The sequence below is a fragment of the Rhinoderma darwinii genome, chromosome 9, assembly GCF_050947455.1.
Source record: "Rhinoderma darwinii isolate aRhiDar2 chromosome 9, aRhiDar2.hap1, whole genome shotgun sequence".
Lineage (NCBI taxonomy): Eukaryota > Metazoa > Chordata > Amphibia > Anura > Rhinodermatidae > Rhinoderma > Rhinoderma darwinii.
Genome location: NC_134695.1, coordinates 12,567,592 through 12,588,604, shown reverse-complemented (window position 1 = coordinate 12,588,604; position 21,013 = coordinate 12,567,592). Strand labels below are relative to the sequence as shown.

General features: G+C 45.0%; 1 protein-coding gene across 3 annotated transcripts in view; it reads right to left on the bottom strand.

Annotated features, from left to right (window-relative positions):
- Nucleotides 1-21,013, bottom strand: part of KCNK4 (potassium two pore domain channel subfamily K member 4) — a 130,742-nt gene that overhangs the window by 62,141 nt on the left and 47,588 nt on the right. For all 3 annotated transcript variants that reach the window (XM_075836849.1, XM_075836846.1, XM_075836847.1), the window contains exon 3: nucleotides 2,233-2,350. In XM_075836849.1, the coding sequence (XP_075692964.1) occupies nucleotides 2,233-2,350 (118 nt within the window). The remainder of the gene's footprint in view (nucleotides 1-2,232; nucleotides 2,351-21,013) is intronic.

Sequence of the window (21,013 nt, the reverse complement as noted above, 5' to 3'; positions counted from 1 at the left end):
GACAGTGGGGACGGTGTTCTTTGGGTCATAGGCAGCATTTCTCTTCCTCCAAACACGGCGAGTTGAGTTAATGCCAAAGAGCTCAATTTTAGTCTCACATCACCTTCTCCCAATTACTCTCAGAATCATCATGCAAATAAATATATATAATTTTGACTATGTGATTTTCAGTTGTTTTTTTATATAATCTATCTCTCACTGGTAAAATTAACCTAGCCTAAAAATTCTAGACTGTTCATGACTTTGACAATGGGCAAACTTACAAAATAAGCAAGGGATCAAATACTTATTTCCTTCACTGTATATATATATGTATATATACACACATGTAAGACGCAGTTTTTAGCAAGAGTAAATCTTGCTAAAAAGTCCCTGCGTCTTATATTCAACAGTCAAGGGATCCGGCTGCGCCAGGCCCCCTGACCGCTTCTTACTTAACTCCTTCCCGATCCATGATGTGACGGCACATCATGGAGTTGGGAGGGGATGTTGTTTGGAGCGGAGTTGTCTCACCCGCTCCATACACTGCAGGTGTCAGCTGTGTTTTACAGCTCACACGCTGCTCTAACGTTTAACTAGTTAAATGCCGTGGTTAATAGCGACCGCGGCATTTATAGGGGTCTTCCCGTGAAGGACATTTATGACATATCCACAGTATATGTCATAAATGTCAGATAGATACGGGTCCCACCTCTGGAACCCGCACCCATCTCTAGAACGTGGGCCCCCTAAGCCCCGTACTAGGTGGTCGGGAGTTATGGAAACAGCCGAGTGCTCGCTGAGATATGCTATTTCCGTAACTCCCATAGAAGTGAAGGGGAGTTGCGGAAACAGCGTAGCACCGTGAGCTACGCTTTTTCCGGAACTTGGTAGCGACGAAAACAGTGTACATGGTCGAGTTTCGGTAACTCATCCATGTATTGCAGTGTAATGTACCAGCGATCTAATGATTCAAGTCCCCTGGGGGAACTAATAAAATTTGTAAAAAAAAAAATTTGATACATTTTCAGGAGTGTAAAAAATATTAAAAGTTAAAAAAAAAACACTTTTCCCATTTTTTCCCAATGTAAAAATAAAAAAAATTAAAAAAATTGTTATCGCTGCGTCCGTAAAAGTCCGAAACTATTACAATATAGAATTATTTGACTCACACGGTGAACGACGTAAAAAAAAGCCATTAAAACCCCAGAATCGTTGTTTTTTGGTCACCATAGCGCTAAAAAGAATGAAATAAAAAGTGATCAAAAAACCGTATGTACCAAAAAATGGTTGTAATAAAAACTACAGCTCGTCCCGCAAAAAATAAGCCCTCACACCGCTCAAAGATACAGAAATATAAAAGTTATAGCTCTCAGAATGTGGTGAAACCGAACAAATGATTTTTTTAACCTATAGTTTTTTCTTTGTAAAAGTAGTAAAATATGAAATTTTTTCCTATTTTTTGTTGTCTAAAACCTGGGTGCGTCTTATAGTCAGGTGTGTCTTATAGTCTCAAAAATACACACACACACATATATATATATATATATATATATATATATATATATATATATTTTATTTTTTTATATATATATAGAAAACTACTGGTTTCTTTGGAGTTGAGTTTGGATGAAGTGTAATGAGAACAGTCATGGAAGCACTGGCGGCGGGGAGTTTCAAAGTGAGTAATAAATTATGGTCTTGTTTAATAGTATGGAGGTCTGGTCCTTCTTGGGCTTTGTCCCATTGGTTGGAATGTTGGTACCCCTAAACCAGTGATAATCTAAAGTGGTGGTGTTGGCAGATTAGTGCCAGATTTGATGGCTGTTAGGACACCCCTAATCTTGCATTAAAATACGTTGTCAGAGATTATGATTATGGAAAATGTTTTATATGCTGTGTTGTTATGCCACTTATTGTTAGTTAGTGGGTTAATTGGTTTTCTCTTATTTTATTTAGTTAATAAGTGGCTGCTGTGGCCTAGTTAATCCATTCACGGTGTCATGTCATTATTTTAAATATGAGAAATTGAACGAGCTGACAATACACTTGTCAATGTAGAATTATGAAAAGCCAAATAGTAAAAGTTTCTGCCATATAAATCTTTGCTTGGTGACCCCGTGATTATATGATCTCCAATATATTACACCTACAATACATATACCCAGTTTTGTTGCCCTCTTAGATTTGTAAATCTATGTATACTTCTGTGTTTATAATAAAAGGACATAATTGAATTAAAAAGACAGTTACCGATTGTAGTGATGACCGTTCCTGCAAAGAAAAAGCAACTCCCGATGTCCCAGTTTGTTGTAGCATTGGTGCCATTTGGTGCAATATCAGCTCCAGAACCCAAAGCATCTTTCACCTGCTGTAATGCCAAAGAGTGAGTTAATTTTCATTTTCCCTTGTGATTAATTATTCCTTAGTAAGGTTATGTATGATGAAGAAGCTAAAGTTATTTGCAGTATATTTATGATGGATCAGTCAAAAGATCCCATTAATTTCTATGTGAATCAAACTGATGTCCAAGTCATCAGTCTTTATCAATTCAGTCATAACCAGATTTTTACGATCCATCATCAGCAGGCTCTGTTCACACTTGAGTTGAGGTTTCAGTTTCTCATGAAAGCCATGATGCATTGCCGGATTTGTCATACCACGGATATAAATGCGCCCAACTGACCAAATTGACTTTCAATCGGTTCTGCCGCGTTCCGCTATGTTATTTATCGTTTTGACAGAAAAATTAGTGCTGCATGCAGCATTTTTCTTCCCAACAAGTTTTATAGTACAGCCTCTAATGGCACTGTGAACATAGGCTAAGGCCCTGTTCACATGTGTGTCGGGCCATTCCGCTGTTTTGCTCCGTCAGAGGAGCAGAACAAGAGAATACCAGATGCAACGGTTTTGTTGCATCACGGATGCCGGCGCCCAATGGAACCTATTGACTTCAATGTGTTCCATCAGCTTTCTGTCGGGGTGTCCGTGATTTCACCTGAAATAATAGCGGTAATTCAGATCTGTGACAGAGGCCCCTAGATGAGCCTCCAACTCAGATGTGAACAGGCCCTTTTCATTGAGGTTGAAGGGTAATGGATTGAAAAAAACTGAAATAAACTGAAATTTGTCAGCAGTTTTTCAGTCTGTTTAGGACAGTTGCAGAGCCCCACTGATCACCAAATGAGTTCATACAATAGGAATATGCCATAACTTACCTATGTGAAGAAATCCCTTTAAGGTGCATTTATACAGGACAAGTTACAGTAAGGTATGAACACATTTAATCATAATCTTCCCATGTAAAGTGGTGTCTCAATAAGACAACCCTGACCATATGCCCTTCTAGGTACTTTAAATTCTCCTCCCAATATCAGCTTATTGCCGGGGGTTCAGGATCGGGACCTGGCTTTATATGATAAAAAGTACAGGATGTTTTTAATTCAATGGATTTTATTATTTACACTTTCAATGCCACTTTTCCTGACATTGTTGTCATGCACTATAATGTATCCCCTATTATTCCCTGCTTTCTTGTAATGTATTGCATACCTTTATTTGTTTATATAATAATAATAATCATAATAATAATTCAAAATTTATATAATCTAGAAAAACAAAATTTCCTGTCTAAATGCAGCGCTATATTACTAGTAGTATTGTGCTGGCGAGCTAAAACTGTTATCTCAAAAGACAATCAGGCCAACAGGGCAGTCATTTTGAACTTTGCATGTCATTGGTGCTGTAGTTCAATCCGACTGCTAGATTGACCCATCACCATGCACTACCCATCTAGATGGAAGTATTTTTGTGATATTAGCTCCAGGTCCAGAAAGAAAGAAAGAAAGAAAGAAAGAAAGAAAGAAAGAAAGAAAGAAAGAAAGAAAGAAAGAAAGAAAGAAAGAAAGAAAGAAAGAAAGAAAGAAAGAAAGAAAGAAAGAAAGAAAGAAAGAAAGAAAGAAAGAAAGAAAGAAAGAAAGAAAGAAAGAAAGAAAGAAAGAAAGAAAGAAAGGAGTCCACTAAAAAGAAATACTGTATATTGTAGTTAGGTAAGTACTGAATAAAACATATATACTTCCAGTGTATGATGTAAACATAACATCATACACAATGCATTATATGACATGTAACAATTGGTAAAGTACCAGATGTTCATACCCTTTCAAAAACTCATCTATAATCAATGGATCCTTTTTCCACATGTTTTGTAGTACCTCCCTGAATCATTTTACCATAGCCTGGGGGACTAAATTACTATGATGGCAATGTCTGGAACCAGTCCGGGACCTTCTAAAATATTAATTTTATTAAAGAACATTTCATTCCATTTTCCATTAGGTGTCTGGGTGTCTTAGTTTTAATGGGATATGAAAGGTGTACTATCATTTATATATTTTTTTATTTAAATAGGTGATTGTTGCTTTGTATAAGAAAACCAGAGCTTCAACCCCTTCATACGTATATTGTAAAATTCATCAGCACAGACATTTGGACCTATTGATAAATTAAGGTTGGAGGTACGTTTCAGCCATCTGACCGCCGCTACAGCCTGTGATTGGCTGCAGTGGACGTCACATGAGATGAAGCGTCATCCCAGGAGGATAAAACACAGATTCCTAGGTAAGTATAATATATTGTGTGTTTTCTGAGTGGCGTTTTTTGCAGGGGGATCGCTGCGAACCCGCCGCAAAAAACGCAACAACTGCTATTTGTTGCGGAATTTACCCACAACAAATACGTTTTTTCCGCTCAGTGTTTACGCAGCGTGTGGATGAGATTTGCTTTATCTCATCCACTTTGCTGTTACTGTATTTCGAATTCCGTTGCGGAAAATACGCAGTATTTACGGAACGTGTGAACTGGCCCTTACTCCGTTTACTCAAAGCATATCTTTTGTATAACAGAAAAAAATATTAAAACTGCTGTCCACATGGGCAATGTTGGTACTTTTTATTACTTCTTATTTAACTCACACTGTGAAGGCCGTAAAATAACCAAAATCGATTTTTTTTGTTCACATTAGCTCTAAAAAAATGTAATAAAAAATTATCAAAAAGTTGCATGTACCAAAATATTGTACCAATAAAAGGTACAGCGCGTCCCGCAAAAAATAAGCCCTCACACCGCTTAGACAAAAATATAAAAAAAGTTATGTCTCTCAGAATGTGGTGAAACAACTGTTTTTTTTTTAACAAATAGTTTTCTTTGTAAAAGTAGTAAAATATATAAATAACCTATATAAATTTGGTACCAACATAATCGTATTGAGCCGCAGAATAAAGTTAAGTTGTCGTTTTTACCGCACGATGAAAGCTGTAAAATCGAAACCCAAAAAACTATGGAGGAATCACAGGACACTAAAGGGGCAATAACTGGCAAATGGGCACCAAGGTGGCACTGAATCCTCTGCACATTTGCCATTTTTGGACCCCCATCAGTGCCCCCATACAACCAAAGCCCACAGTCTGACTGACCTGCTGGGCTTCTTACAGTGTTCTGTGCCCGCTGATGCTGCTGGAGCGGAGCACTGTGGAAATAGCCAGACCAGGAACGCATGGTAAGATAGTATCCTCCCTGTCTTGCGTCCTGAGTGATGTCATCACGCCTGATCATCACTCAAGACGAAAGACGAGGAGGGGGAGCGCGAGAGCGGTAGTCGCGGCGCGGGGAAGCCAGTAGTGGGGTCAGTGAGTGACATCTGACCCACTGGCACCCTGAGCAGTAGCCGCAGAGCGGGATAAATTCACCCGTTGGCGCCCCCCTTACAGCATGGCGGTCGGTGCCCTGTGCGACCGCACGTGTCGCACGTAGCTAAGGCCGGCCATGGCAATGCAGGACGGGTCAATAATACTTTGTGGAGACTCCATGGTGTCCTCTGTCTCGAACGACCTGGACAAGGCATCGGCCCTCACATTCTTGTCGGCCGGATGGTAGTGGAGCTCAAACTGGAACCGGGCAAAGAAGAGCGACCACCTGGCTTGACGAGGGTTCAGCCGTTGGGCCGTCTGGAGATAAGTGAGGTTCTTGTGGTCAGTGAATATCAAGATGGGATGAACTGCACCCTCTAGCAGATGTCTCCACTCCTCCAGGGCCAATTTCATGGCCAGTATCTCCCGATCCCCAATCAAGTAGTTGCGTTCTGTGGAAGAAAAGAGTTTAGAGTAATAGCCACATACCATTGTCTTGCCCTTGGAACCTCTCTGGAACAGGAGTGCACTGTCGAGATACATCTTGATGATGGACGATGGAGGCTGACGTGAAGGCACTCATCAGGCTATTAAATGCGGATTCTGCTTCTGGAGTCCACACCTTGACGTTCGTGCCTTTAGAGGGTAGGGGCGAGGGTAGAGATGGGAGATGTCAGTGAGGAGAAGTTTGGAATGAACTGTCTGTAGAAATTTGGGAATCCCAGGAAACGCTGTATGGACCTCGAGCCTTGAGGGCGTGGCCATTCCAGGACGGCCTTTACCTTCTCAGGATCCATCTTGAGGCCTTGATCAGAGATGATGTAGCTCAGGAAGGGTAGAGCATTTCTCTCAAACACGCACTGCTCCAACTTGGCGTACAGGCGATTCTTCCTTAGTCGCAGCAAAACTTGACGAACATGTCTCTGATGAGTCATTGGATCTGGAGAGAAAATCAAGATAGACCACAACACAAACATAAAGGAGGTCACGGAAGATGTCATTAACGAACTTTTGGAAGACCGCGGGAGCGTTACACAGGCCGAAGGGCATTACTAGATATTCATAGTGTCCGTCACGGGTGTTAAATGCTGTCTTCCATTCGTCATGTTTGGCTCCTCGTATGCGATCAAACAGTTCAGAAATCAATGGCAACGGAAATCTATTTTTTACCGTGATCTGCTTGAGACGCCGGTAGTAGATGCAGGGGCGCAGGGAACCATCCTTTTTCTTGACGAAGAAGAACCCGGCTTCTGCCGGGGAAGAAGACTTCCATATGAAGCCCCTCTCCAAGTTCTCCTTAACATGGACATTGCGGACATGGACTGAGTCTCTGGCAAGGAGAGACGATACACCCTACCATGGGTAATGGATGCACCAGGTATCAGCTAGATAGGACTGTCATACGCCTAGTGTGGAGGCAGCATCTCCGCCTCCTTCTTGCTGAAGACATCCGAGAACGTAGAATAATGACAAGGCAATCCCAACAGGCAGAGGAGGCTGGGCTGGATGGATCTGTACCAGGGAGCGGTTGAGACATTTGGGACCCCACTGGAGAACCTCTCCAGAATTCCAGTCCAGGACTGGGGCATGTAGAGCCAGGGCAGGCCCAGCAGCACAGGGTTGATGGCTTTAGCCGGGACAAAGAACGAGAGGAGCTCGGAATGGAGGGCTCCCACTTGGAGTCTCAGTGGCTTGGTCACAGCTACAACCGGGTCTGGCAGAGGTAGTACATTCACCAATGCAACCATCAAAGGCCTCTCCAGAGGGGTTGTGAGCAACTGGAGAAGATCCACCAGGTCTCTTCGAATTAAATTAGCAGCGTATCCAGAGTCTAGATAAGAAGAGACCCGATGCGTTTTTTCGCCGGACACTATGGTCTCGGGAATGGACAATTTAGACAAAAGTCCTTCTTGACCCAGGATTGTCTCTCCCACCAACCCTAGGCTCTGCGTTGCCTCTCCTGGGTAGACAGCTTAAACTGGTCCGTCCTCACAGACTCATTTGGGGGATTAGCATCTGAGGACAGCAGGGGTTGCAGCAAAGTAGGAACCGGGCTAGCGAGTCTTCCCTCCCGACGAGCCTCTTGGAACCGTTCTCGGATTCTTATATCAATCCGTGCTCCACCGTCCCCTCTTTTTTAAAAGTACTTTCCCCCTCCCGAATATTCATCCCCTCTGTGACACTCACATTTTCAGTGAATGAATCTAGCTCCGTTCCAGCATGTAACCAAGCTAACTGGCAAATCCCTTCACTGGCAATACCAGGAGAATGGCATGCAGCCGCTCTCTGAAACGTTCAATATAATTTCTAATTAATATTCTCAGTAATTCCACGTAATGGTACTTCTACACTTTAGTCATTATATATATTTTCATCTACCCCACATGTTGTACCACAATTATGCAACAGATACTGACAGTTTGACCTTTCCTCACAGTCATTGTCTTTTCCCCGTTATTTTCTGTATAAATGTTTGTACCTTCTGCATAGTTCTTCTATCTCTGTGATACTGCCTGAGGAAGGAGCTGGTCCGGCTCCGGAGCGCGTCGCTTGCATCCATTTATTTTATTAAAGAACTTTCATCTTTATACAGTGTTTGCCTCCTTGCCATGCGACACTAAGGAACCAATATTACACCTCTTCAAAAGGGAACAGCGCTGTTCGTAGGGTTGAGTATCCCAGTCAAGGTTTCCGCTATTGATAGTACTCCACTCGCTGAGGGGTCAGTCAAGTTCCCTACTCTGCCTGTTCCATTGAAAGTGCGTACTTTGAATACTGAACAAATCTCTTTCTTTATTTTAGAAAATTTGCCCTCCAAAATAGTATTGGGTATCCCATCGTTGCAGACACATAATCCAGTTATTGATAAGGTGAAAGCAGATTTAATTAAGTGGAGTACTAAATGTTATGATTCTTGCATGTCTTTGTCTACTACTAATATCGCTTGCATCACACTATCATTGCCTGAGTGTATTCAAGATTATGAGGATGTCTTTTCTGTAGTTGGTTCTGAATCTCTCCCTCTTCATAGACCTTACGAATGTACTATCATACTTCTTCCTAATGCTAAGCTGCCCAAGGGTCGGATTTATAATCTTTCTGCTCCGGAAAGACAGGCCATGAAATATTATATAAAAGACAATCTCCGTAAGGGTCATCTACTTCTCCAGTAGAAGCAATTTTTTCCTTTGTTGAAAAAAAAAGATGGCAGTTTAAGACCCTGTATCGACTATCCTGAATTGAATAAAATTACTGTTAAGAATCAATATCCTCTTCCACTCATCCCAGACCTGTTTAATCAGATCTCAGGAGCCAGGTGGTTCTCTAAATTGGATTTACGCGGGGCCTACAATTTGGTTTGTATTCGAAAAGGGGATGAGTGGAAGGCACCATTTAATACTCCAGATGGCCATTATGAGTATTTAGTCATGCCTTTTGGTTTAAGTAATACTCCAGCAGTTTTTCAAAACTTGCTTAATGATATTTTCAGGAATTTTGTACTTTCTTCCGATTGGTCCCCTCATGTCCAACATTTAAGGTCCGTCCTTCAAATACTGAGGGAAAATTGTTACGCGAAATTTGAAAAATTTATTTTTGGAGTTCAGGAAATGTATTTCTTAGGATATGTGCTGTCTCCTCATGATTTTCAAATGGACTCCGCTAAGGTTCAAGCAATCCTTGAATCCTTGGTTTCAAATTGTTTAAATAATTAACCTTGTGTCGTTTCGTCTTGCTCTTCCTGCATCCTTTAGGATTCATGATGTATTTCACAAATCTCTCTTAAAAAATTATTTTCCATCATCTGGTCCACTCAAGAAACCTCCTCCTCCAGTTCAGGTAGAAGAAGATATGGAGTTTGAGGTTCAGAGAATTGTGGATTCTAAAAGGGTCAGGGATACTCTACAATACTTGGTATACTTCAAGGAGTCTTGGCCAAAAGAATGTACTTCTATTCCTGCCCATTCAGTACTCGCCAGTCGTTTGGTTAAAATGTTTCACTTAAAGTTTCCTTTGAAACCTAGGCCAAGGTTTAAGGGTCCGGAGGGCCCTTGTAGGGGGGGTACTGTTAGGAAAACACCTGTTCCCTTAAGGTCGCTATGACCACCTTTCTAGCTTCTGGGTGGTTCTTCTTTTACCTTGAGCCTATCTCTCTTGTCTGACCTTCTGCCAATAAGCTGTGGTGTTGTATTTATACCTGTCTTTTCCCACCTGTCTTTGCGCGTGAATTTTCCTATCTCCTGGTTTCTGATCAAGCTTCTGACTGATCCTGCACTTCTGTTTTCTGGACCTTGTGTATACTGACCTTGGCTTGTCTCTCGTTAACCTCCTGCTTACCGATTCTGTTTATCCGCTCCCGGCTGATTTTGACTGTGGCTTGTCTGATTACCTCTACTCCGTTTCTGGACTTTTAGTTAACCTATTGGCTGTCTTGTTTCCAGCTCAAGTTTGCCTGCATTGCACCTCTTATCCAAAACTATCCTCTGTTAAAACAACCTGGGTTCTAAGCAGCAAAGTCCATTCCACCTTGTGGTCGACCCTGGTGAATACCTTAGAGTCGCTTTAGACACTGTCGATCAGATTGGTTACGGGTTTGAGGTTGCGGGTTTATGTGCACGCTCTCTCCCGGCAGACTCCAGCAGCCTTGAATTGTCGCTCCACTTGCATTTCCATAACACTGAGAATATTTCTGGCTGGGTGGAAAATCTTCTTAAACCCTTGGTGAGACGGACACCCAGTTATGTCCAGGACACCCCAGACATCCTCTGCAAACTCGGTCCACTACCAGAGGGAACAATATTGGCAACCATGGACGTGGAGTCTGTGTACTCTAATATCCCCCATGAAGATGACGTAGATGTATGCCAACCCCTTCTTCAGAAGAACATTCTAGTGATAGAGCCAGCCCTACAACTCATCAGGTTCATACTTCATCACAATTATTTGACAAAGACATATATCTGCAGTTTATGGGAAGCGCTATGTGTAGCAAAATGTCACCATAATATGCTAACCTGTTCATGGCTAAACTAGAGGAGGAGTTTTTATCAACCTGCGCTACTAAACCTCTAGCATATTTCCGGTACATTGATGACCTGCTGATAATCTGGACAGGCTCTGAATATGAACTGCTTTCTTTCTATAAAAACTTTAACAAGTTCCATCCTACCAACAGACTCACTCTCAACTACTCAAAATTTCAAATACATTTCCTGGACTTGACCATATAAATGAGAAACAATGGGATTACAAATCATAACTAAATCTAAAAAAACGACAAGGGAAACAGACTGGTTGGTGGAGTAAAAATTATTTTGGCCACGGGCTTTATTAAAGGTTACCAAATAATCTTTTAATAAACTTTCAATAAAACATAAATAACCATTTAATAATATTAAAGAGGCTCTGTCACCACATTATAAGTGCCCTATCTCCTACATAAGGAGATCGGCGCTATAATGTAGGTGACAGCAGTGCTTTTTATTTAAAAAAACAATCTGTTTTCACCACTTTATTAGTGATTTTAGATTTATGCTAATGAGTTGCTTAATGCCCAAGTGGGCGTATTTTTACTTTAGACCAAGTGGGCGTTGTACAGGGGAGTGTATGACGCTGACCAATCAGCGTCATACACTCCTCTCGATTCATTTACTCAGCGCATATGGATCCTGCTAGATCCTTATGTGCTGTCTTATACTAACACATTAACAATACTGAAGTGTTTAGACAGTGAATAGACATTCCACGGGATGTCTATTCACAATCCCTGCACTTCGTTACTCTGTCTGTAGTAGTTACAGCAGAGGAAGCGTGATCTCGCGAGATCTCGCTGTAAATGACAGGTTACAACGAGATCACGCTTCCTCTGCTGTAACTACCATAGAAACGGTAACGAAGTGCAGAGATTGTGAATAGACATCCCGTGGAATGTCTATTCACTATCTAAACACTTCAGTATTGTTAATGTGTTAGTATAAGGCTGGGTTCACACACCCTATTTACGGACGTAATTCGGCACCAAAGCATCGGCAAACATCTGCCCATTCATTTGAATGGGCTTTATGATGTTCTGTGCCGACGGTCATTTTTTTTACGCGCCGCTGTCAAAAGACGGCACGTAAAAAAGACGCCCACGTCAAAGAAGTGCCTGTCACTTCTTGAGACGTAATTGGAGCCGTTTTTCATTGACTCCATGGAAAAACAGCTCCAATTACGTCCGTAATGGATGCAGCGAAAAGCGCCTGCACTTGCCGTTACGTCTGAAATTACAAAGCTGTTTTCTCCTGAAAACAGCTCCGTGATGTCAGCCATAACGGACGCTGCCGTGTGCACATACCATAAGACAGCACATAAGGATCTAGCAGGATCCCTATGAGCTGAAGAAATGAATGGAGAGGAGTGCATGACACTGATTGGTCAGCGTCATACACTCGCCTGTACAACGCCCACTTGGTCTAAAGTAAAAATATGCCCACTTGGGCATTAAGCAACTCATTAGCATAAATCTAAAATTGCTAATAAAGTGGTAAAAATAGATCGTTCTTTTTTAAATAAAAAGCACTGCTGTCACCGACATTATAGCGCCAATCTCCTTATGTAGGAGATAGGGCACTTATAATGTGATGACAGAGCCTCTTTAAACAAGACTTAGCCATAAGCTCAACACGCTGTCCGCTCAAAGTACTAAGCGACATTACCCCCTTCCAATAAAAGCCGTGACAAGAATTACATGAAAATTGAAATACATTTAAATTATCCTAAATAAATGGTGAGGAAGGGTGGAAGCAGCGTCCTTCTTCCTATTCAAGAAAATATGAAGGTCTGACCAGGCCACAGCATATTCCTCCCTTTTATTTCCCTAAAGGTCAGCTAACCTCTGCCCTTCTCCCAATCCCATGCCAGTTACTGGGTAAAGGTAAATTCTCCCAGTGTTGCCATGTCACATGGGCCAGAACTTAAAGTCCAATGACAGACAATTGCTGGGCAAAATACAAATTCTGCCCAGCACCAGCAGGAAAGCTTTTCCCGCCTGAAATTTAACCTTTTAAGGAGAAAACCGCAGAGATGATTGAAATCCTATGCGGATCCCTCCTAAAGGTCCGGGCTCAATCATACCATACAAACCACAATCTACGATAAACCTACAGGCCGTCCAGCATTTCTGAGATGGAACAGCTTTCATCCGAGACACATAAAGAAACCCATCATCTACAGCCAGGCTCTGCGGTACATACGGATCTGTTCAGACAGTGCAGACAGAAAACAACACCTGCTATCACTGAGGAATACATTCTTACAACAGGGATATCATCCACGGGTTATAGATAATCAGATCTACAGAGCCACAAGATTTCAAAGGAGCTATTTTCTAGAGTACAACGAGAAGGAAAACAACAGAAGGGTGCCCCTAGTGGTCATATGCAACCCCCAAATGAACATCTTGAGCAAAATCGCTGCTGATCTCCAACCCGTATTTAATAAAGACAATAATCTGAAGGAAATATTCCTGGATTTACCTCTCCTTGCATACAAACACCCACCAAACCTCAGGAATCTCCTGGTCAGATGTGCCTTCTCATCACCATCAGAGACTGGCACTTTTCCTTGCAACAGTAGAAAATGCAAGACCTGTACCAACATCTTGTCATCAAACACCATCCACATACCAAACACGCAGTAGGACTATAAAATCACTGGCACGTTCTCCTGTACATCCTCCAATGTAGTATACATGATTCTATGTACAAGGTGCACAGATAAAGGAATCTACATTGGAGAAACAATACAAAAACTACAAACCAGGATGAATCTTCACAGACATACAATAAAACAGGAGCTGGATACACCCGTGGGAAAACACTTCTCTGGACCAGACCACGGTTTGGCAGATTTAGAAGTCCTCATACTGAAGGGTCATTTTAAGAACGACTAAGAGAAAAAAAATTGGAAAATCAAGCTAATGATCACATTCCAGTCATTGAAACAAGGACTCAATCTAACTCCTGGATTTGTGAGCCATTACGTGGACGCACGTCACATTCCCCATCAGACTGACTCCAGATCCCTTAACTCCTAAAGAGCCATTTACATCGTCCAACACTCGGCCGATGCAGCGAGCGTTGATCAACGAAACATCGTTGAACGGCGCTCGCTTGCTCCTGTCACACAGAGCTATGTATGGGGACGAGCGGTCATTACTTCGATCGCTCATCCCCATACATTATTATGACGTCGGCAGTGCGTCTCCCTGTTTACACAGGGAGATGTGCTGCCAAGAATCATAATATTTTACTTTTTACTTTTTTAAAACGATACGACCATCTGCTGATCGCTGCCCTTTTTACACTGGGCAATTATTGGCAACGCTCGTCTGCCCGATACTCATCCTGTGTAAAACCCCTTTAAGTCATCACCCCTATAACCTCAGTTTTATTGCCCCGGCTTAACTTAATGATAAATATATAGAATTAGGTCCAGAATTACTTGGACAGTGACACAAGTTTTGACAATTCAGCTGTTTACCAAAACATATTGAATATACAGTTATATAATCGGTATGGCCTTAAAATGCAGACTCTCCACTTTAATTTGAGGGTATTCACATCCTAATTTGAGGAAGGGTTCAGGAATTTCAGCTCTTTAATATGTAGCTGCCTCTTTTTCAAGGGACCAAAGGTAATTGGACAATTATCTCAAAAGCTATTTAATGGGCTGCATGGGCTATTCCCTCATTTATAATCCATCATCAATTAAGCAGGTAAAAGGTCTTGAGTTAAATCCAGGTGTGGAATGTGCATTTGGAAGCTGTTGCTGTGAACCCACAACATGAGGTCTACGGAGCTTTCAATGCAAGTGAAACACACCATCATTAGGCTGAAAAAAATGAAGAAATCCATCAGAGATATGGCACAAATGTTAGGAGCAGCCAAATCAACAGTTTCGTACATTCTTGAAAAGAAAAAACAAGAGCGCACTGGTGATCACGTGATCTCCAGAAGGCCTGGACGTCCATGGAAGAGAACAGTGGTGGATTATTGCAGAATCCTTTCCATGGTAAACAAAAACCCCTTCACAACATCTACCCAAGTGAAAAACACTCTCCTGGAAGTAGGTGTATCAGTATCTAAGTGTAACGTCTGCTTGCCACTCGGGTTGACATAAGGCTGAGGGAGAGATCCCATGAGGTTCGTCAGGAGCGCCAGCGTCCTAGACTGGCGCCCAACTTTCAGCAACCCCTCTTGCCTGCTTCTATCGCTTTGCCCGAGGTTCCGATGCAAGTTGACCGACTAAAATTATCGGTCCAGGAGAAACAGCGCAGGCGCACCTCTGGACTGTGCTTATATTGCGGCCTCGCTGGCCACGTCGTGCGTCTGTGCCCTCACAAGCCAAAAAACCCCAGCGCCTAGGCTTGGTTGGAGAGACAACCCTGGGCGTCAACACATTGAAGCCAGAACTCTCCTCCAAACTATTTATCCCTGTAACCATTATTGCTGGCGAGAGGTCTCATCAGGTCTCCGCATATCTGGACTCCGGCTCTGCAGCCAACTTCATCTGCCAGGATCTTGTGGATCTCCTACAGTTGCCCACTATCCCGCTTGAAAGGCCGCTGATCGTTGCCTCGGTGGATGGACTGCCATTACCAGACCCAGTTGTGTCCGTAACCAAGCCGTTGAAACTCCAAGAGGGAGCCCTTCATGCTGAGATCATCTCTCTGTTCGTCCTGTCCAAGGCCGTCAACCCCGTCCTGCTGGGGTTGCCTTGGCTTCGTCTGCACGCCCCCGTCCTGGATTGGAACTCTGGAGAGGTTCTCCAGTGGGGCCCGAAGTGTCTTGACTGCTGTCTGAGTCACATCCAGTCGCCACAGCCCGCTCCTCTTCAGTCGTTGGCAGGTTTGCCCCTCTGTTTCTCCATGTTCGCGATGTCTTCAATAAAAAGGAGGCTGAGACCTTGCCGCCACACCGGGCATATGACTGCCCAATTGACCTGGTTCCGGAATCGTCTCCTCCTCTTGGTAGAGTGTATCCTCTCTCCTTACCAGATCACGGTGAAGAACAGGTATCCTCTGCCTTTAATTTCTGAACTGTTTGATCGCATACTGGGGGCAAATTTTTTTTCTAAACTGGACCTGCGGGGGGCCTATAATCTGATCCGGATTCGTCGAGGTGACGAGTGGAAGACTGCCTTTAATACTCGTGATGGGCATTACGAATACTTAGTCATGCCCTTCGGCCTGTGTAACGCTCCCGCAGTATACCAAGAATTTGTCAATTACATTTTTCGTGATCTCCTGTATGTTTGTGTTGTGGTGTATCTCGATGACATTCTGATTTTTTCCCCAGACCCAGTAACTCATCAAAGTCATGTCCGCCAGGTGTTGCTCCGTCTAAGAGAGAATCGACTTTACGCCAAATTGGAGAAGTGTGTGTTCGAGAAGAAGTCTCTATCCTTCCTGGGCTATATTATCTCAGATCAGGGTCTCAAGATGGATCCCCAGAAGGTAAAGGCCGTCCTGGAGTGGCCACGCCCCCAAGGCTTAAGGGCCATCCAACGCTTTCTAGGATTCGCCAACTTCTACCGACTCTTCATCCCCAACTTCTCATCTTTGACAGCACCTATCTCCACCTTCACTAAGAAAGGTATGAATGCCAAGATGTGGACCCCGGAGGCTGAAGCCGAATTTGAATCCTTAAAGAAAACCTTCACATCCGCCTCCATTCTGCACCATCCGGACGTATCCTTACAGTTTTCGTTAGAGGTGGACGCTTCCTCGGTGGGTGCTGGTGCACTGTTGTTCCAGAAAAGACCGAAAGGCAAGGCTGTGGTATGCGGCTACTATTCCAAGCTGTTTTCTCCCGCAGAGCGTAACTACTCGATTGGGGACTGGGAGTTACTGGCCATCAAACTGGCTCTGCAGGAGTGGAGACACCTACTGGAAGGCGCGGTTCACCCTATCCTGATCTTCACGGATCACAAGAATTTGATCTACATACAGACGGCCCAGCAGTTGAATCCTCGTCAAGCCAGGTGGTCGTTGTTCTTTGCTCGGTTCCGGTTCGAACTCCACTACCGTCCCGCCGACAAGAATGTGAGGGCCGATGCCTTGTCTAGATCTTTCGAAACCGAGGACGCCATTGAATCTCCACAGAATATCATTGACCCATCCTGTATCTTCTCTGTGAATCCCCTGCAAGTCAGAGACATACCTCCGGGTAGGACTTTTGTGCGTCTTGTTGACCGAGGAAGAATTCTTCGCTGGGGTCACAACTCTAAGCTGGCAGGTCACGCGGGTGCTCGTAAGACCCAAGATTTAATCACCCGTCAGTTCTGGTGGCCCACGCTGCCCAAAGATGTCATGGACTTTGTCTCCTCTTGCACAGTCTGTGCAGCAAATAAAGTTGCTGACTCCAGACCTGCGTGCCTGCTCCAACCACTGCCTGTGCCCGTTGCCCCGTGGCAACATATCGCTATGGACTTCGTCACGGATCTTCCTCCTTCTGCGAGTTGCAGTGTGATCTGGGTGGTGGTGGATCGATTTTCCAAGATGGCTCACTTCATCCCATTGACCGCTCTGCCGTCTGCTACGCGGTTGGCTGACCTCTTCATACAGCACATCTTCCGTCTGCACGGATTGCCCCTGCATATTGTCTCGGACAGAGGTGTCCAGTTCACTTCGAAGTTTTGGAGAGCACTCTGCGGGCTCCTTGGTGTGAAATTGGACTTCTCTTCGGCCTATCATCCCCAGTCCAACGGGCAAGTCGAGAGAGTTAACCAGATTATGGAGAACTACCTACGTCACTTTGTGTCCAGGCGCCATGATGATTGGGTGCAGTTGCTCCCGTGGGCAGAGTTCTCCTATAACAACCAGACCAGTGAGTCGACCACATCAAGTCCATTTTTCATCGTCTACGGCCAACATCCTCGTATACCTCTTCCTGTTTCTACAATGTCCCAGGTGCCTGCAGCCGCCTCCACCTTCAGGGACTTTCTACAGATATGGCAACAGACCTGATCTTCTATCCTCTTGGCGGTGGACCGCATGAAGAGAAAGGCAGATACAAGAAGACGGGTTCTCCCGCAGTTCCTGCCAGGGACTAAAGTCTGGCTGTCTTCTAGGAATATCCGGCTGAAGGTGCCGTCATGCAAATTTGCCCCGAGGTTCCTTGGTCCCTTTGAAGTCCTGCTACAAATTAACCCGGTATCCTACAAGCTGCGGCTCCCCCCCACTCTCAGGATTCCTAACTCCTTTCACGTCTCCCTGCTAAAACCGGTGGTCCTGAACCGCTACTCCAGGACTCCTAGTCCCACAGTGGTTCCTGGCGGCCCATCTGGGACTTTCGAGGTAAAGGAGATTCTGGCTACCAAGAAGGTGGGAGGAAGGACATTTTATTTGGTGGACTGGAGGGGGTTCGGCCCAGAAGAGAGGTCTTGGGAGCCAGAGGAGAACATCGATGCCCCTGTCCTTGTGAGGAAGTTTCTCTCTCGCTCTGGTCCCAAGAAGAGGGGGCGTAAGAGGGGGGATACTGTAACGTCTATGGCCACGGCCCGTCGATCGGTCGTTAACCCCGACGGCCGTGGCCATGGACAGCTTACCTGCCTGCAGCGTCGTCCCTCAGTCAGGCGCCGGCACTCTCTTCCGGGTTCCGAGTGTCTCCAGCGCGTACGCGCGCCCGCGCATGCACGGCCTTAAAGGGCCAGTGCGCGCGTTTTGCAAAAACTGCAATCTGGCCCAGGATGCCCTGGGCTATAAAAAGGGCTCTGCCCTCTTGCCCTTTGCCAGAGCGTTGTTAGTTTTCCCGTTGTTCGTCTTGCTTATGGTCTCCCAGTGTCTTCCAGCCTCCCAGTGTACCTTGCTCCTGTATTCCGTATCCCGTATCCTGTTTCCGTTCTACCTAGTGCTATTGCCGTGCTGCGCTACCTACCGTGCTGTGCTACAGTCTACGCTACCCTGCTACGCCTCACCGAACTACTTCCCACCGCCTGGTTCTGGACGTGTCCGCCTCGCCACTGCCTACGATTGCCTGAGGTACTCTCGCTGAACCATTGAACTGTGTACCTTCCGGTTTGGCCAGCTGCCATCCCCGCTACGCGGTACGGCCCAGTGGGTCCACACCCCGCATCATGACACTAAGTCTATAAAGAGAAGACTTCATCAGAGCAAATACAGAGGGTTCACCACAAGGTGCAAACCATTAATCAGCCTAAAAATAGAAAGGCCAGATTAGACTTTGCCAAACAACATGTAAAGAAGCCAGCCCAGTTCTGGAACAGCGTTCTTTGGACAGATGAAACTAAGATCAACCTGTACCAGAATGATGGGATTTACTTTCTGCTCAGATTCAACCAAATGCAGCAAGGTTGATTGGACGTTGCCTCACAGTACAGATGGACAATGACCCAAAACATTGTTAGGGATCTGCCAGGTACTTCATCTAGCTATACTCCTGGGATTAATCAATCCACACCTGAGGCCAGACCTGTTCGACTGACACCATCTCCCACCAACCAGGGTGGCAGGCTCAGGAGTGGGAGAGCCTATCGCGGCCTGGTCTGTCGGAGTTAGCTCCGCCCCCTGCCCTTTATTACCTGCCCTGTGCTCTCCCTCAGTGCTTGTAATTCTTTTGGATTCCTGGCCCCACTGCTGCTTTGCTCCAGCCTGCTTCTGCCGTGCTTCTGCCTTGCTGCAGTTCTGCTTGACCTGCTTTGCTTTGCCCCTGGCTTGCTTCTGTCTCCGTGCCCGCTCGGGTGTACTCACTTCGTCCTGGTCCTGACTGTTCGTTCGCCGCCCCGTTTCCTCGTGGCGTTCCGTGGCTACTGCCCCTTCCCTTGCGTGTTCCCTGTTTGTCTTCCTGTGCACTTAGCCAGCGTAGGGACCGCCGCCCAGTTGTACCTCGTCGCCTAGGGCGGGTCGTTGCAAGTAGGCAGGGACAGGGCGGTGGGTAGATTAGGGCTCACTTTCCCTTCACCTCCTTCCTGCCATTACATAATTACAAGCCGGTCTGTCGGTAGGAATCGACTCAACCCCCCTTGCTAATGGTTATTTTACTCAGCATACTCCTGTTTTTGAACTCCTGGTTGGCTCCATGCATTTGGAGCAGTGCTCTGTACTGGTGATGCAGGGATTATCGTCTGATCTGGTTTTAGGCCTTCCCTGGTTGCAATTGCATAATCCCACATTTGATTGGAATACTGGGGATCTCACCAAATGGGGTAATGAATGTCTTATGTCATGTCTTTCTGTTAACTCTATTTCTCCCCGGGAGGAGGTAAACACGCTTCCTGAGTTTGTTCAGGACTTCGCCGATGTGTTTTCTAAGGAGGCCTCCGAGGTGTTGCCCCCCCATAGAGATTACGATTGCGCTATCGATTTGGTGCCTGGTGCCAAGCTTCCTAAGGGTAGGATATTTAATCTTTCATGTCCTGAACGTGAAGCGATGAGGGTGTATATCCAAGAATGCCTGGCCAAGGGTTTCATTCGCCCCTCGACTTCTCCTGTAGGTGCTGGCTTCTTCTTCGTGGGGAAGAAGGATGGTGGTCTTAGGCCGTGCATTGATTATCGTAACCTGAATAAGGTCACCGTAAGGAACCAGTACCCACTTCCTTTGATTCCGGATCTTTTTAATCAGGTTCAGGGAGCCCAATGGTTTTCTAAGTTCGATCTACGGGGGGCATATAACCTTATCCGCATCAAAGAGGGGGATGAGTGGAAAACTGCGTTCAACACACCCGAGGGTCATTTCGAATACCTGGTCATGCCCTTTGGGTTGTGTAATGCCCCTGCTGTCTTCCAGAATTTTATTAATGAAATCCTGAGAGAGTACCTGGGTAATTTTCTTGTTGTGTACCTTGATGACATACTGGTGTTTTCCAAGGACTGGTCCTCCCACGTGGAGCATGTCAGGAAGGTGCTCCAGGTCCTTCGGGAGAATAATCTGTTTGCTAAGACTGAAAAATGTGTCTTTGGGGTACAGGAGATACCATTTTTAGGGCAAATCCTCACTCCTCATGAATTCCGCATGGACCCTGCCAAGGTTCAAGCTGTGGCGGAATGGGTCCAACCTGCCTCCCTTAAGGCGTTACAGTGTTTTTTAGGGTTCGCCAACTATTACAGGAGATTTATTGCCAACTTCTCGGTCGTCGCTAAGCCTCTTACGGACCTTACCCGCAAGGGTGCCGATGTCCTCCATTGGCCCCCTGAGGCCGTCCAGGCCTTTGAGACTCTCAAGAAGTGCTTTATCTCGGCCCCCGTGCTGATTCAGCCCAACCAAGAGGAGCCATTTATTGTGGAGGTTGACGCTTCCGAGGTGGGAGTGGGGGCCGTCTTGTCCCAGGGTACCAGCTCCCTCACCCAT